Source organism: Eriocheir sinensis, chromosome 20, assembly GCF_024679095.1.
Source record: "Eriocheir sinensis breed Jianghai 21 chromosome 20, ASM2467909v1, whole genome shotgun sequence".
Taxonomy (NCBI): domain Eukaryota; kingdom Metazoa; phylum Arthropoda; class Malacostraca; order Decapoda; family Varunidae; genus Eriocheir; species Eriocheir sinensis.
Window position 1 is genome coordinate 10,381,935 of NC_066528.1, and position 15,512 is coordinate 10,397,446.

General features: G+C 52.2%; 1 protein-coding gene across 1 annotated transcript; it reads right to left on the reverse strand.

Moving 5' to 3' along the window:
- Positions 1–11,844: 11,844 nt before the first annotated feature.
- LOC127001168 (uncharacterized) lies at positions 11,845–15,266 on the reverse strand. The gene is made up of 3 exons (XM_050865385.1): positions 14,603–15,266; positions 14,049–14,150; positions 11,845–12,017 (listed from the first exon to the last, which is right to left on the reverse strand). Exons 1-3 carry the CDS (start codon positions 15,231–15,233, stop codon positions 11,845–11,847), a joined length of 906 nt encoding a protein of 301 aa, XP_050721342.1. The 5' UTR covers positions 15,234–15,266.
- Between the last annotated feature and the right edge of the window lie 246 nt (positions 15,267–15,512).

Genomic DNA, 15,512 nt, shown 5'->3' on the forward strand with positions numbered 1-15,512 from the left:
AGGGCACGGTGCTGCCCCCTGCTTGTCTGGAGGGCACGGTGCTGCCCCCTGCTTGTCTGGAGGGCACGGTGCTGCCTCCTGCTTGTCTGGAGGGAACGGTTCTGCCCCTGCTTGTCTGGAGGGCACGGTGCTGCCCCCTGCTTGTCTGGAGGGCACGGTGCTACCCCCTGCTTGTCTGGAGGGCACGGTGCTGCCCCCGCTTGTCTGGAGGTCACGGTGCTGCCCCCTGCTTGTCTGGAGGGCACGGTGCTGCCCCTGCTTGTCTGGAGGGCACGGTGCTGCCCCCTGCTTGTCTGGAGGGCACGGTGCTGCCCCCTGCTTGTCTGGAGATCACGGTGCTGCCCCCTGCTTGTCTGGAGGGCACGGTGCTGCCCCCTGCTTGTCTGGAGGGCACGGTGCAGCACCCTGCTTGTCTGGAGGGCACGGTGCTGCCCCTGCTTGTCTGGAGGGCACGGTGCTGCCCTGCTTGTCTGGAGGACACGATGCTGCCCCCTGCTTGTCTGGAGGGCACGGTGCTGACCCCTGCTTGTCTGGAGGGCACGGTGCTGCCCCTGCTTGTCTGGAAGGCACGGTGCTGCCCCCGGCTTGTCTGGAGTGCACGGAGCTGCCCCCTGCTTGTCTGGAGGGCACGTTGCAGCACACTGCTTGTCTGGAGGGCACGGTGCTGCCCCAAGCTTGTCTGGAGGGCACGGTGCTGCCCTGCTTGTCTGGAGGGCACGGTGCTGCCCCTGCTTGTCTGGAGGGCACGGTGCTGCCCCTGCTTGTCTGGAGGAACGGTGCTGTTCCTGCTCGTCTGGAGGGCACGGTGCTGCCCCTGCTTGTCTGGAGGGCACGGTGCTGCCCCTGCTTGTCTGGAGGGCACGGTGCTGCCCCTGCTTGTCTGGAGGGCACGGTGCTTCCCCTGCTTGTCTGGAGGGAACGGTGCTGCCCCCTGCTAGTCTGGAAGGCACGGTGCTGCCCCTGCTTGTCTGGAGGGCACGTTGCAGCCCTGCTTGTCTGGAAGGCACGGTGCTGCCCCTGCCTGTCTGGAGGGCAAGGTGCTGCCCCCTGCTTGTCTGGAGGGCACGGTGCTGCCCCCTGCTTGTCTGGAGGGCACGGTGCTGCCCCTGCTTGTCTGGAGGGCACGGTGCTTCCCCTGCTTGTCTGGAGGGAACGGTGCTGCCCCCTGTTTGTCTGGAGGGAACGGTGGTGCCCCCTGCTTGTCTGGAGGCCACGGTGCTGCCCCCTGCTTGTCTGGAGGGCACGGTGCTGCCCCCTGCTTGTCTGGACGGCACGGTGCTGCCCCCTGATTGTCTGGAGGACACGGTTCTGCCCCCTTGAAGTCGGGAGGGCACGGTGCTGCCCCTGCTTGTCTGGAGGGAACGGTGCTGCCCCTGCTTGTCTGGAGGGCACGGTGCTGCCCTGCTTGTCTGGAGGGAACAGTGTTGCCCCTGCTTGTCTGGCGGGCACGGTGCTGCCCCTGCTTGTCTGCAGGGAACGGTGCTGCCCCCTGTTTGTCAGGAGGGTACGGTGCTGCCCCCTGCATGTCTGGAGGGCACGGTGCTGCCCCCTGATTATCTGGAGGGCACGGTGCTGCCCCCTGTTTGTCTGGAGGGTACGGTGCTGCCCCCTGCTTGTCTGGAGGGCACGGTGCTGCCCACTGATTATCTGGAGGGCACGGTGCTTCCACTTTCTTTTCTGGAGGGCACAGTGCTGCCCCCTGCACTCTGCTGCCCCCTGCTTGTCTGGAGGGCACGGTGCTGCCCCCTGCTTGTCTGGAGTGCACGATGCCTCCCCCTGCTTGTCTGGAGGGCACGGTGCTTCCCGCTGCTGGTCTGGAGGGCACGGTGCTGCCCCTGCTTGTCTGGAGGGCACGGTGCTGCCCCTGCTTGTCTGGATTGCACGGTGCTGCCCCTGTTTGTCTGGAGGGCACGGTGCTGCCCCTGCTTGTCTAGAGGGCACGGTGCTGCCCCTGCTTGTCTGGAGGGCACGGTGCTGCCCTGCTTGTCTGGAGGGCACCGTGCTGCCCTCTGCTTGTCTGGAGGGCACGGTGCTGCCCCTGCTTGTCTGGAGGGCACGGTGCTGCCCCTGCTTGTCTGGAGGGCACGGTGCTGCCCCTGCTTGTCAGGAGGGCACGGTGCGGCCCCCTGCTTGTCTGGAGGGCACGGTGCTGCCCCCTGCTTGTCTGGATTGCACGGTGCTGCACCCTGCTTGTCTGGAGGGCACGGTGCTGCCCTCTGCTTGTCTGTAGGACACGGTGCTGCCCCCTGCTCGTCAGGCGGGCACGGTGCTTCCCCTGCTTGTCTGGAGGGCACGGTGCTGCCCCTGCTTGTCTGGAGGGCACGGTGCTGCCCCCTGCTTGTCTGGAGGGCACGGTGCTGCCCCCTGCACGGTGCTGCCCCCTGCACGGTGCTGCCCCCTGCTTGTCTGGAGGGCACGGTGGTGCCCCTTGCACGGTGCTGCCCCCTGCACGGTGCTGCCCCCTGCTTGTCTGGAGGGCACGGTGCTGCCCCCTGCTTGTCTGGAGGGCACGGTGCTGCCTCCTGCTTGTCTGGTGGGCACGGTGCTGCCCCCTGCTTGTCTGGAGGGCACGGTGCTGCCCTCTGCTTGTCCGGCGGGCACGGTGCTTCCCCTGCTTGTCTGGAGGGCACGATGCTGCCCCCTGCTTGTCTGGAGGGCACGGTGGTGCCCCCTGCTTGTCTGGAGGGCACGGTGCTGCCCCCTGCTTGTCTGGAGGGCACGGTGCTGCCCCCTGCTTGTCTGGAGGGCACGGTGCTGCCCCCTGCTAGTCTGGAGGGAACGATGCTGCCGCCTTCAGGTTGCCCTCATCCTGCAGTGCTCACCCCTGCGGGCGTGCTGGCCTGGGTGTGGCAGCAGCCGGGGCCCCGTGCGTCAGGAGCGGGGTCATGCAGTCTCGCCTCACCACTCTGTGACCCCTGAGGGCGTGCCCGGAGGGGCTCGCCTCGGAGCCAGGTAGTTTCCGTCATCGTAATCTGAATCTTCGTCTACGTGGCATTGTGAATGCTCGGCGACATTTTCGTAGATTGGAGGCTCGGCGACATTTTCGTATATTGGAGGCTCGGGGAGCTCCTCGTAGATGTGCTCCTCGTCGTCGCCGAAGTACAGGTAGTCGGGCTCCTGCTGCCGCGGCGCCACGCGCTGGAGCACGGTGGGGCCCGTGGGCGGCGCCACGTCTACGTAGTTGTCGTCGACCTGTACCTTGCCGCCGATGCGCCAGGAGGCGGCCAGTCCGCGCTGCGTCGGCACGCGGGGCACTGCGGGAAGAGTGTGACCATTACGACGACGACGACGACGACGACCGTCACGATGGGAGAGAGAGAGAGAGAGAGAGCGGCACCTTGTGTGCAAGTGTGTGATTGTGTGTGTGTGTGTGTGTGTGTGTGTGTGTGTGTGTGTGTGTGTGTGTGTGTGTGTGTGTGTGTGTGTGTGTGTGTGTGTGTGTGTAATAATAATAATAATAATAATAATAATAATAATAATAAAAATTATAATATAATATTTATTAAATGATTGCAGCTCTAAAGCTGAAAATATACATGTTAAAAATACAATATTGAAAAAAAAAAAAGTACAATGTGAAAGGGGTATAGGGGGTCTGGGTTGGTGGGGGGAAGGTGAGGTGGTGGAATGCAGGGCGGTCGTGCTGTCGGCGGCGGTGGTATTCAGTGACGGGTCAGATGCTTAAGCCCCAGGTCAACCCCAGGTCAAAAAGGGTCAGGTCGCAGTTGATAGCAGGGTGCAGGTAGAAGCGGTGTCGGCCCTCACTCAGCTTAGTGATGACCTTCTAATCTCTCCGGCCGGTGAGACAAGATAGGAAGAGGTGGACCGAGAAGCGGTAGGCGTGGGAACATCTAACGTCTGCACTTCCCCATGCCACTTGCCCTTGCCACTTCCCCCAACCATGACTCCACCTGAGTGACGGGCCTCAACACTGCACTGCACCTGAACCGAATTCTCCCAGCAGCATGATGGTCGGGCTGGTGTACCTGGGGGCACCTGGGGGCCGGCGTCGGCTGGATGGTTAGGCGGCGTCGACGTCACACTGGCCATTACTACTCTTCAGTGTCTTCACGGCACCACAAACGCACTGCACTCACTTTCTCTCACCATGATTAAGCTTGATGTCACAAAAGTTTCTTACAGTGTTGGGTTATTGATGAAAAGGGAGAGGGGGATGGAGGGGAAGGGGAGAGGCCAACAGGCTAGCCCCTGGCTGCTCCTTACGGAGCGCCGTGACCCATATCTGACCTCGGTCAGGTCTGGGCTACACGTGTGTGTGTGTGTGTGTGTGTGTGTGTGTGTGTGTGTGTGTGTGTGTGTGTGTAATTCATCACAGCCTCATCACGAGCTGGACTCGTTTTCTCCAGCAGGTACCCTCCCGACATGAGCAAGTGCATGCTTATTATCGTCGATCTCTGGGTACTGCCAGGACCTCACACACCACACACCCCATCTTCTTTGCTCAAGAACGACTCACTGATATTAGGAGACTTTAACCTCCCCCATATCGACTGGGTGACACTGTTAGGTACAGAAGGCGAGTCACATAGAATGATCGAATTTCTAGAAGAAAATTATCTATGCCAAATGGTTTCTGAGCCAACTCGACAAAATAATATACTCGACCTTGTTATAACGACCCAAGATAACCTAGTCAGTAATGTCACGGTAGGAGATCACCTCGGTTCTTGCGATCATAAATTAGTGCGCGTCGACGTTAGAGCTCAATCATCAGTGACTGAAAATAAAGTAAAGGTGCCCAATTTGAAAAGAGCTAACTTCGTAGAAATCCGACAAAAACTAACAGAAATACAACTATCAGATGACGGCAACGTAGAGGAAGCCTGGCTAAGCTTTAAAAATCACTTACTCACTCAGCAGAACACATTCGTCCCCTTGTCCGAGAAGCGAATTAACACTAATAAAAGCCCACTGTGGTTTAATAGCGAAATTAAACAATCAGTCAATGAGAGAAAATTGTTTTACAGATTAAAGAAAGAACAAAGCACGCTCGAAAACATTAGATTTTATAATGATGCCAGGCGACGAGTAAAAAGACTAGTAGGTCAGGCAAAGCGTAGATATGAAGAAAATATTGCAGCCAACTGTAAAAATAATCCGAAATCTTTCTTCAGTTACATAAACAACAGAAAGGCGATCAAAAGTGGTATTGGACCTTTAACAAACAGCGACGGTGCACTAGTGACTGACAGCCAACACATTGCAAACCTCTTAAACAACTACTTTTCCTCTGTGTTTAATACTAACAGTCTTCCTCTCGCTACCACCAACACCAGTACTATTGTAAATCTCGAGCATGCATTGCCTAATTTTGAAATAACAACCGATGAAGTCCTTAAAGCTCTCCAGTCACTTAAAACAAATAAAAGTCCCGTACTCGACAAAGTATATCCTATACTGCTTAAAGAAACAAAGACCGAAATACTCTCCTCCCTCACTACCGTATTCAATATGTCCTTGCGACAAGGCATCGTCCCTTCGGACTGGAAAAAGGCTAACATGACACCGATTTTTAAGAAAGGAGACAAAAAAAACCCAGGTAACTACCGACCCATTAGTCTAACTTCAATTGTAGGTAAGCTACTCGAGAGCATAATTAGAGACAAAATTGTGAGTTACCTCGAAAACCACTCATTAATTGGGGATTCACAACATGGCTTCCGTAACAAAAGATCCTGCGTGTCAAACCTACTGACCTTTTATAACGATCTATTCTTAATTTATGACGTAACCAAATCAGTGGACGTAGTCTATCTTGATTTCCAGAAAGCGTTTGATAAAGTCCCACATTATAAATTACTTTATAAATTAAAGCAAATAGGCATTGACGGTCAAGTAAACCAATGGATCGCGAATTGGTTGAGCAACAGACAACAAAGAGTTGCGATTGACGGATTTAACTCAGAGTGGGCGCCGTTCACTAGTGGCGTCCCTCAGGGCTCGGTTCTTGGCCCAGTGCTCTTCATTATTTACATCAACGACGTGGATGTTGGACTCAATAATCGCATTAGTAAATTTGCAGACGACACAAAGATTGGTAACTCGGTTCTCACTGACGAAGACAGGCAAAGCCTCCAAGAGGATTTGCACAAAATTTCAGCTTGGTCGGATAAATGGGAGATGCCCTTTAACGTAGACAAGTGCCAGGTCCTTCAAGTTGGAACAAAAAATAAGAAGATCGATTACGAAATACGCGGCGTTAAACTCACAAGCGTTCAATGCGTTAAGAACCTGGGGATTAAAATCGCTTCTAACCTCAAATTCTCACATCAATGCATCGATGCAGCAAATAAAGCGAACAGAATGTTGGGCTTCATTAAAATAAACTCTTTATTCAAGAATAAAGATGTAATACCTCCGCTCTACAATAGTTTAGTCAGACCCCACTTGGAATATGCGGTACAGTTTTGGTCTCCCCACCATGCAAAGGACATTGCTAAATTAGAAGGTGTTCAGCGTCGAGCAACAAAAATGATCCCTTCCATGCGCAACAAATCCTACGAAGAAAGGCTTTCCACCCTTAACATGTTCTCTCTTGAGAAACGTCGCCTCCGAGGAAAACTGAACGAATGTTTTAAAATACTTAATGGTTTCACGAATGTAGACAGAACAAAATTGTTTATGATCGATGACACTTTGCGAACGAGGAACAATGGCAGAAAACTCAAATGTAGACAAGTAAATTCAGACTGCACCAAATTTTTCTTCACCAACGTTGTAGTGCGAGAATGGAATAAGCTCCCACCATCAGTGGTCCAGTGTAACACGATTGACTCCTTTAAAAACAATCTCGACCGTCACTTCCTTGAACTTAATATTAACTAGAGTAGAAAAGCAACGTTTTGGAGCCATCTGATTAATGTAAAATCACTTAGGTTTAAGGACAGACCACCTAGGCTGGACCATGGGGTCTGTGTGGTCTGATTTTCTATGTAAATCTATGTAAGAAGGAACAGTAACCACTCCTAGTCAACCGAAAGAATCCGGCCTGAGCGGGGTTCGAACTGCCGCCTGTTTGGCCGTTAAGCCTCGCAGCGGAGCGCTCTACCGACTGAGCCACCGGAGCGGTGTGTGTGTGTATGTGTGTGTGTGGGCCCGGAGCCGTGGCCGCCACTCAGCCGTGGAAGATTCAACTTGAAAACTTAAGCCGCCAACTTTTAGATTTCTACAGTAAACTCGCGGCACTCAGGTGGCTTTAGGGCAGAAATTAAGCACACACACACACACACACACACACACACACACACACACACACACACACACACACACACACACACACACACACACACACACACAGAGACACACATACTCACCCTGCCCCTCTCCCTGTCCACGCCGTCGCCTCCGGTAGCTCACACACACCACAATGGCCAGGATCACCGCCACCACCACCGCTATCGGCACCGCTATCGGCACCGCTATCACCACTGTCGAAGAGGAGAGAGACAGAGTGACCTTTCCTTGTGGCGGCGAAGGTGTGGACGTGGTGTGGCTGTGGTTGTCAGGGTGGAGGAAGAGCTTGTAAGAGGAACACCTGGAGGGGCTGTGGTGGCATAAGTTGTGGAGGGTGTTGTGGTCGTAGTGCCTGGAGGTGTTAGTGTTGTTGTTGTGGTGGTGGTGGTGGCGGTAGTGGTGTAGTGGTGTTAGTACCTTGTGGTGCTGTTGTGGTGATGGTGGTGATGATGGTAGTGGTGTTGATGTGTTAGTATCCAGAGGTGTTGTTGTGGTGTTGGTGATTGTGGTGGTGATGGTGATGATGATGGTAGTACCTGGATGTACTGTTGTTGTTGTAGTGGTGGTGGTGGTGGTGATAGGACGCGGCGGATCCGTGCAGGTGGGTGGGTTCTGCAGGTTCGTGAATTCTTCCGGACCGTGACATCTGCCGCCCGTTTCTTCGGCTGTGCTTGTCCAGCTGGAAGAGCCGTGAGCCACAATACTAAGGCCAGTGATGTATTTGTTCCATGATCGTTGCCTCGTGCATCTTCCTCTGTATCCTTCAATGGTTAGGGTGAAATGCAGAATTTGGTTCAACATATTCGGTGCTTCCACATCCACCTTCAGTTTGATCCACTTGTTGTCACTGTAACACTTGTCAAGGCCAAACCAAGCTACGTGACGGACTGGTGCAGAGACAAGTGCTTCTGTCACTACAAGACTAACTCCCTTGAAGTCATCTCCCGGCTTCACGTACACTGTTGTCGACTCACTATATCTTCCCGGTCCTTTTCTTCTCTCCAAACAAATTGTCTCCTTTCCTCCTTCACTGACGGCCACCACTTCATGAAGATCCTCACAGTCCCTGGTGCCGTGGGCGCCTCCAAGACGCAGCAGGAGCACCGCCGCCACAGCCACACGCCCCGTCATCACCCCAAGACACGCCAGGCCTGTTTGTCTCCGGGTGTGAGGGTGAGGGAGCAGGATGGACGCCGGATATACTTCCCCTGATAATATAATGTAAAGACACACACACACACACACACACACACACACACACACACACACACACACACACACACACCCATACACATATGGCATTTATATATTGACCTTAGCGTGTCCTGTGTTTTGAAGATGGATACTTGTGATATGCGTTTGTTTTCTCTCTCTCTCTCTCTCTCTCTCTCTCTCTCTCTCTCTCTCTCTCTCTCTCTCTCTCTCTCTCTCTCTCTCTCTCTCTCTCTCTCTCTCTCTCTCTCTCTCTCTCTCTCTCTCTCTCTCTCTCTCTCTCTCTCTCTCTCTCTCTCTCTCTCTCTCTCTCTCTCTCTCTCTCTCTCTCTCTCTCTCTCTCTCTCTCTCTCTCTCTCTCTCTCTCTCTCTCTCTCTCTCTCTCTCTCTCTCTCTCTCTCTCTCTCTCTCTCTCTCTCTCTCTCTCTCTCTCTCTCTCTCTCTCTCTCTCTCTCTCTCTCTCTCTCTCTCTCTCTCTCTCTCTCTCTGTGGATGAAGTATAAAGACACTCAAAGATTCGTCCTTCTGTTCCTTCGTCTGGTGTGTCGTCGGTCCTCTTCATCGCCCGCAGCCACGTCCTCATCTTCTGGGAGGGGATGAACCTGCGTTTTTTACCCTTGTAATTCGGAACAGCACGCGTGTAAGGCATCACTGACTCTCATCAATAGCAAGATTGAAGCGCTGATAGCCGCTGTTTTAGGAGACGGTTATGTTCGGAGAGTAACTCGTAGTAGCGACCCCAACCTGACCTACCTACCTACTGAGTATTCTAGCCCTGCAGGATGACAGGGTGAGGTCAGCCCCGCCCCCGCCCACCCATGTCCCAGGCCTTCTCTCTCTCGGCCTTGGCGTGGTCGGCCTAAACAGTGTAATGCCAAGCTCCTTTTATAGTTGCAAGCTCCTATTTTACGATGACCCTATACAGTCCTTCACATCCACGATTTAAACTATAGCATAAATGGACTAAATAAACATGGCGACTGATACATTTTGCTATGCTTTTATTAATGTTAAGTCACAGGATCAGATAACAGGGGTCAGCGTGACATAATCATTCATCACACTGTGCAAGCCAAACCCCGCGGACAGTCTGACATTCCCGTGAGTCGCGCCGTCCGTGTGTTCCCGAGGCGGCCGCGGCACCACACTGTTCCGGGGAGGGGACGGCGTTGTGCAAAATACCCCAAAGATGCAAGAAAAGCACAGATGTTTGTTACTTCATAGCCGTGTTGTACTAAAAGTTTAGGTTTTCTTTTAACACCGTGAAAGTTGCCTGTAGTAGCTACGTGTTTTGTTCTGTTGTAGCTTCTAGTGTGTCAGGATGGCCGTGGTGCTGGCCCAGGCACGCGTAATGCAGCCTGAGGATTTTGCACAACAGCGGCGGGCACTCGCTGAAACTTGTCACCATCAAACACAACAGTGACGAGTACGTAGGCATGAAACACATCTGCCCGCCCCCTCAAAGGTAAAGGGATTAATATGTCACCATCCAACACAACAGTGACGAGTACCTTGGCATGAAACACATCTCCCGCCCCCTCAAAGGTAAAGGGATTAATATGTCACCATCCAACACAACAGTGACGAGTACCTAGGCATGAAACACATCTCCCGCCCCCTCAAAGGTAAAGGGATTGATATGTCACCATCCAACACAACAGTGACGAGTACCTTGCCATGAAACACATCTCCCCGCCCCTCAAAGGTAAAGGGATTAATATGTCACCATCCAACAAAACAGTGACGAGTACCTAGGCATGAAACACATCTCCCCGCCCCCTCAAAGGCAAAGGGATTAATATGTCACCATCCAACACAACAGTGACGAGTACCTTGGCATGAAACACATCTCCCGCCCCCTCAAAGGTAAAGGGATTAATATATCACCATCCAACACAACAGTGACGAGTACCTTGGCATGAAACACATCTCCCGCCCCCTCAAAGGTAAAGGGATTAATATGTCACCATCCAACACAACATTAACAAGTACGAAAGCATGAAATACGTTTTCCCTGTCTCCCAACGAGCAAAAAAGATTGACTGATTTCTCACAATCCAAAACAACTGTAACAAGCAGGGAAGCATGAATTACTTCCCCGCCCCCAACGGGAAAAAGATTGACTGATTTATGAAATTAAATACCATAAAAAAAAGTTGAAATGACGTGCAAAACGCGGTGCTGCAGACTGATCACATGTATTAATGCACGCACGTCAGGGCTGAACACAATATAATGACGTGCACAATGGGGTGCTGCAGACTGATCACATGTATTAATACACGCACGTCAGGGCTGAACACAATATAATGACGTGCACAATGGGGTGCTGCAGACTGATCACATGTATTAATACACGCACGTCATGGCTGAACACAACAGCATCACACAGTTGCGGAACACTCGCATGGACAAGTCACAGAGCAATACAGAATAGGGATACACATGTACAAGTATTATAGATTAAGATAAGCATCTCAATAAAACCATTTTGATAATCCTTAACAGTATTTCTTAAGACACATGTTTCCTTATTTGTCAACCTGTTAACTAAATCATCGAGATTAGAAAATCAACAACAGGTTCTCAGTAGATCGCTGTAGTTGTATCTTCACTGTCCACTAAAGGTCCCTTCGGCGCCTACAGCAGGACCTGGAGTTGCTGGCCTCACTCCCAGCAGGAATCCAGGGTCTGGGTGTGCCTCTTGGGGGTCATTGCCACACACAGACAGATGCCAAAGAATCTTTTGCAGCAACAAGAGTTTTTTCCTGCAGACAACTGGGATCAAACGCCCCAGCTCCATTTGGAGAACACGAACAACAAATGTCTTCAGCACCCCAATCGTCGTACCTGGCGACTGGATGAGCCTGTTGGCCGTATTGCTGTTAAACAAAACGTCATCCCATAAGTTAACTGCTAACACATAGGTCAGGGTGGGCGCCTTCCCTTGGTGGTGTCGCGTTGTCTTATCTCGGCAAAGTTGTTCCCACAGCCGAGTTTCCCTTCCCTTCCCGTGAGACCATCTGATCGTGGCTCCCATCTCGTGTCCGATAGTTGAATTACTGCTACAGGCGAACAGTCCTCAGCACGGAAGGCGCACAAGTTATAGGAATGGCTGGGGATCAGGCCGCCGACAGGACAATGTTCACGCCTTCCTGCAATGTTTGTCTGGCGTCGTGTCAATCAGCGACATCACCAAGGTTTCCGAAGTCGAGTGGAGCGGAAACAGTCATGCAGGCTAGGCGTGTTAGGGACAAAGTGGCCGTGGAATGGAGGGTGTGCTTCTGACATGCAATGGCTAGAGGTAATCCCTGTTGACCGGTTCGTACAGACTGTTCCCCACGACTACTGTTTCTTCCTGTTCCTTGGCGGTTGCTGTCAGTGAGCCGGGCAGGGGTCGTACAGACTGTTCTCCACGACTTCTGTCTCCTGCTGTTCCCTGACGGCGGGGGTCACGGGGCCGGGGAAGGGTTCGTACAGACTGTTCTCCATGATGTGCACTGAACCTATCTCCGGTGAGGCTGGAGAAGACAGTGTGCGATACTGGATATCTGAAGAGGTGTAGATTATCATTATTATTATTATTATTATTATTATTATTATTATTATTATTATTATTATAATTAGTAGTAGTAGTAGTACTAGCAGCAGCAGGAATAGTAGTAGTAGTAGTAGTAGTAGTAGTAGTAGTAGCAGTAGTAGTAGTAGTAGCAGCGAAGACCCAGAATGCGAGGCGGTGCTGATGGTGGACGCTGCAAATGCGTTCAACAACATCAATAGGGTAACAGCACTGCACAACATCAAAATCAAGTGCCTTATATTCGCCCAATATATTGAAAATACATACAAGGAACCTGCCAGACTGTTCATCAGCAGTCATAATGACCAACGACTTGGAGACCCGGTGGCCATACAATCCTCAGGGCACCACCCAGGGGGACCCAGTGGCCATGGCAATGTTCGCCCTGGGAATGATGAAGCTGCAGGACATCATCCGCCATGAAAACACCAACGTCAAACAGGTGGCGTATGCGGATGACCTCACCGGGGTAGGAAAGTCTGCAGACCTCAGGAAATGGTGGGACCTCGTCAATGAACACGGCCCTAAAATAGGGTACCGTCCCAACGCCACGAAGTCTGTGGTGACTGTAAAACCAGAGGCATACGATCGGGACAAAACATCATTCCAGGGCAGTAACGTGAAACTGTCAGTGACTGGCGAAAGACACCTCGGGGCAGTCATTGGAACACCTGAATACAGAACCGAATATGTGAAAACAGCTGTAAAGCGCTGGGAGTCCGAACTGCAGAGGCTGAGCGAGATCGCCAAAAACAGAACCGCAGGCAGCCTACGCAGCATTTACTTACGTGTCAAGCATAAATGGAACTACCTCATGAGGACAGTTCCTGATGTTGCTCCGTTACTAAAACCTCTGGAAGATGCTATCAGAAACACCTTCATACCGGCGATAGCAAATGGGAGATGTCCCAGTGACCAGGAGAGAAGATTACTGGAGTTGCCGTCAAGAATGGGTGGGCTCGGCATCACCAACCCGCAAAATCTGGCTGAGTCTGAATTCGGGAACTCAATCCGAATCACAGCCTCCTTGACCGGATATATAACCAATCAAATTGAAAGGGGAGAAGACAACTCTCAAGATATTAGGTCACTAAGGAATGAAATCTCCATAAACAGAGAAGAAAAACAGAGAGACACTCTGAGTGACCTGATGAGAGAACTCCCAGAAGACACAAGGAGGAGGACAGATATTGCACAGGAAGTGGGCGCTTCAAACTGGCTAACCACACTACCTATCAGGGCAAAAGGCTTCAACTTAAACAAAAAAGAATTCACTGATGCCCTTGCCCTCAGGTATGGCTGGCCAGTGGATGGTCTCCCAAACATGTGTAACTCTGGCTCACCCTTCAACCAAAATCATGCCTTGACATACAAGAGAGGAGGTTTCGTCTGCATGAGACATGATGAAGTGAGAGACGTAACAGCTCAGATGCTGAAAGAAGTCTGCCACGACGTGACTGTGGAACCCATGCTGCTCCCTCTGCAAGGCGAACACCTCGCCAGACGCACCGCTAATGTTTCGAACGAAGCACGAGTGGATGTTAGCGCCAGAGGGTTTTGGACTCGTGGACAAAGGGCATATTTTGACATAAGGATCTTTGATCCCATGGCCCATTGCCACAGAGACCTGACCCTTGATGCAGCCCACAGAAGAAACGAACAAGAGAAGAACAGAGCATATGAAGAAAGAATACAGAATGTGGACCAGGGCTCCTTCACCCCGGTAGTATTCACGACGGCAGGAGGGATGGGACCAAGGGCGCAGAGCTTCTACGCAAGACTCGCCGAAACACTGGCGGATAAGAAACAGCAGCCAAGAAGCAGTGTGGTCGCCTGGATGAGATGCAGGCTGTCCTTCTCCCTCCTGAGGTCAGCCTTGGTCTGCCTGAGAGGAACCAGGTCACCTGCACTCAAAACCACCCACACGCACACGCACACACACACACACACACATACGCACACACACACACACACACACACACACACACACACACATACTCACTCTGCCCCTCTCCCTGTCCACGCCGTCGCCTCCGGTTGGTCACACACACCACAATGGCCAGGATCACCGCCACCACCACCGCTATCGGCACCGCTATCACCACTGTCGAAGAGGAGAGAGACAGAGTGACCTTTCCTTGTGGCGGCAAAGGTGTGGACGTGGTGTGGCTGTGGTTGTCAGGGTGGAGGAAGAGCTTGTAAGAGGAACACCTGGAGGGGCTGTGGTGGCATAGGTTGTGGAGGGTGTTGTGGTGGTAGTGCCTGAAGGTGTTAGTGTTGTGGTGGTGGTGGTGGTGATGATGGTAGTGGTGTTGTGGTGTTGGTACCTTGAGGTGTTGTTGTTGTGATGGTGGTGGTGGTGATGGTAGTGGTGTTGTGGTGTTAGTACCTTGATTTGGTGTTGTTGTGGTGGTGGTGGTGGTGATGATTGTGGTGGTGTTGTGGTGTTAGCACCTTGAGGTGTTGTTGTTGTGTTGGTGATGGTGGTGGTGATGGTGGTGATGATCGTAGTACCTGGATGTGCTGTTGTTGTTGTGGTGGTGGTTTTGTAAGTACCTGGAGGTGCTGTTGTTGTTGTTGCGGTAGTGGTGGTGGTGGTACCTGGAGGTGGTGTTGATGTGGTGGTGGTGGTGATAGGGTCGGGCGGATTCGTGCAGGTGGGTGGGTACTGCAGGTTCGTGTATTGTATTGGACCGTGGCATCTGCCGCCCGTTTCTTGGGCTGTGCTTGTCCAGCTGGAAGAGCCGTGAGCCACAATACTAAAGCCAGTGATGTATTTGTCCCATGATCGTTGCCTCGTGCATCTTCCTCTGTATCCTTCAATGTTTAGGGTGAAATGCAGAATTTCGTTCAATATATTCGTTGCTTCCACATCCACCTTCAATTTGATCCACTTGTTGTCGCTGTAACACTCGTCAAGGCCAAACCAGGCAAAGAAACTGACTGGTAAAGAAACATATCTTTCTGTCACTGCAAGACTAACTCCCTTGAAGTCATCTCCCGGCTTCACGTACACTGTTGTCGACTCACTATATTTTTCTAATTTTTTTCTTCTCTCGAAACAAATTGTCTCCTTCCCTCCTTCACTGACGGCCACCACTTCATGAAGATCCTCACAGTCCCTGGTGCCGTGGGCGCCTCCAAGACGCAGCAGGAGCACCGCCGCCACAGCCACACGCCCCGTCATCACCCCAAGACACCCCAGGCCTTTGTGTCTCTGGTGCCTTCGTGTGTCTATTGGTGTGACGGTGAGGGAGCCGATATGGACGCCGGATATACTCCATGATTATAAAATGTCAACACACACACACACACACACACACACACACACACACACACACACACACACACACACACAGAAAATGCTCCCTATGTATCATCACTTACACGCCTGTTCCACGTGGTCATGTCAGCTGGTATGAAGACTGCTTGTGGCTCATTGTTTACAGGCGTCCCCAAAGTGGTC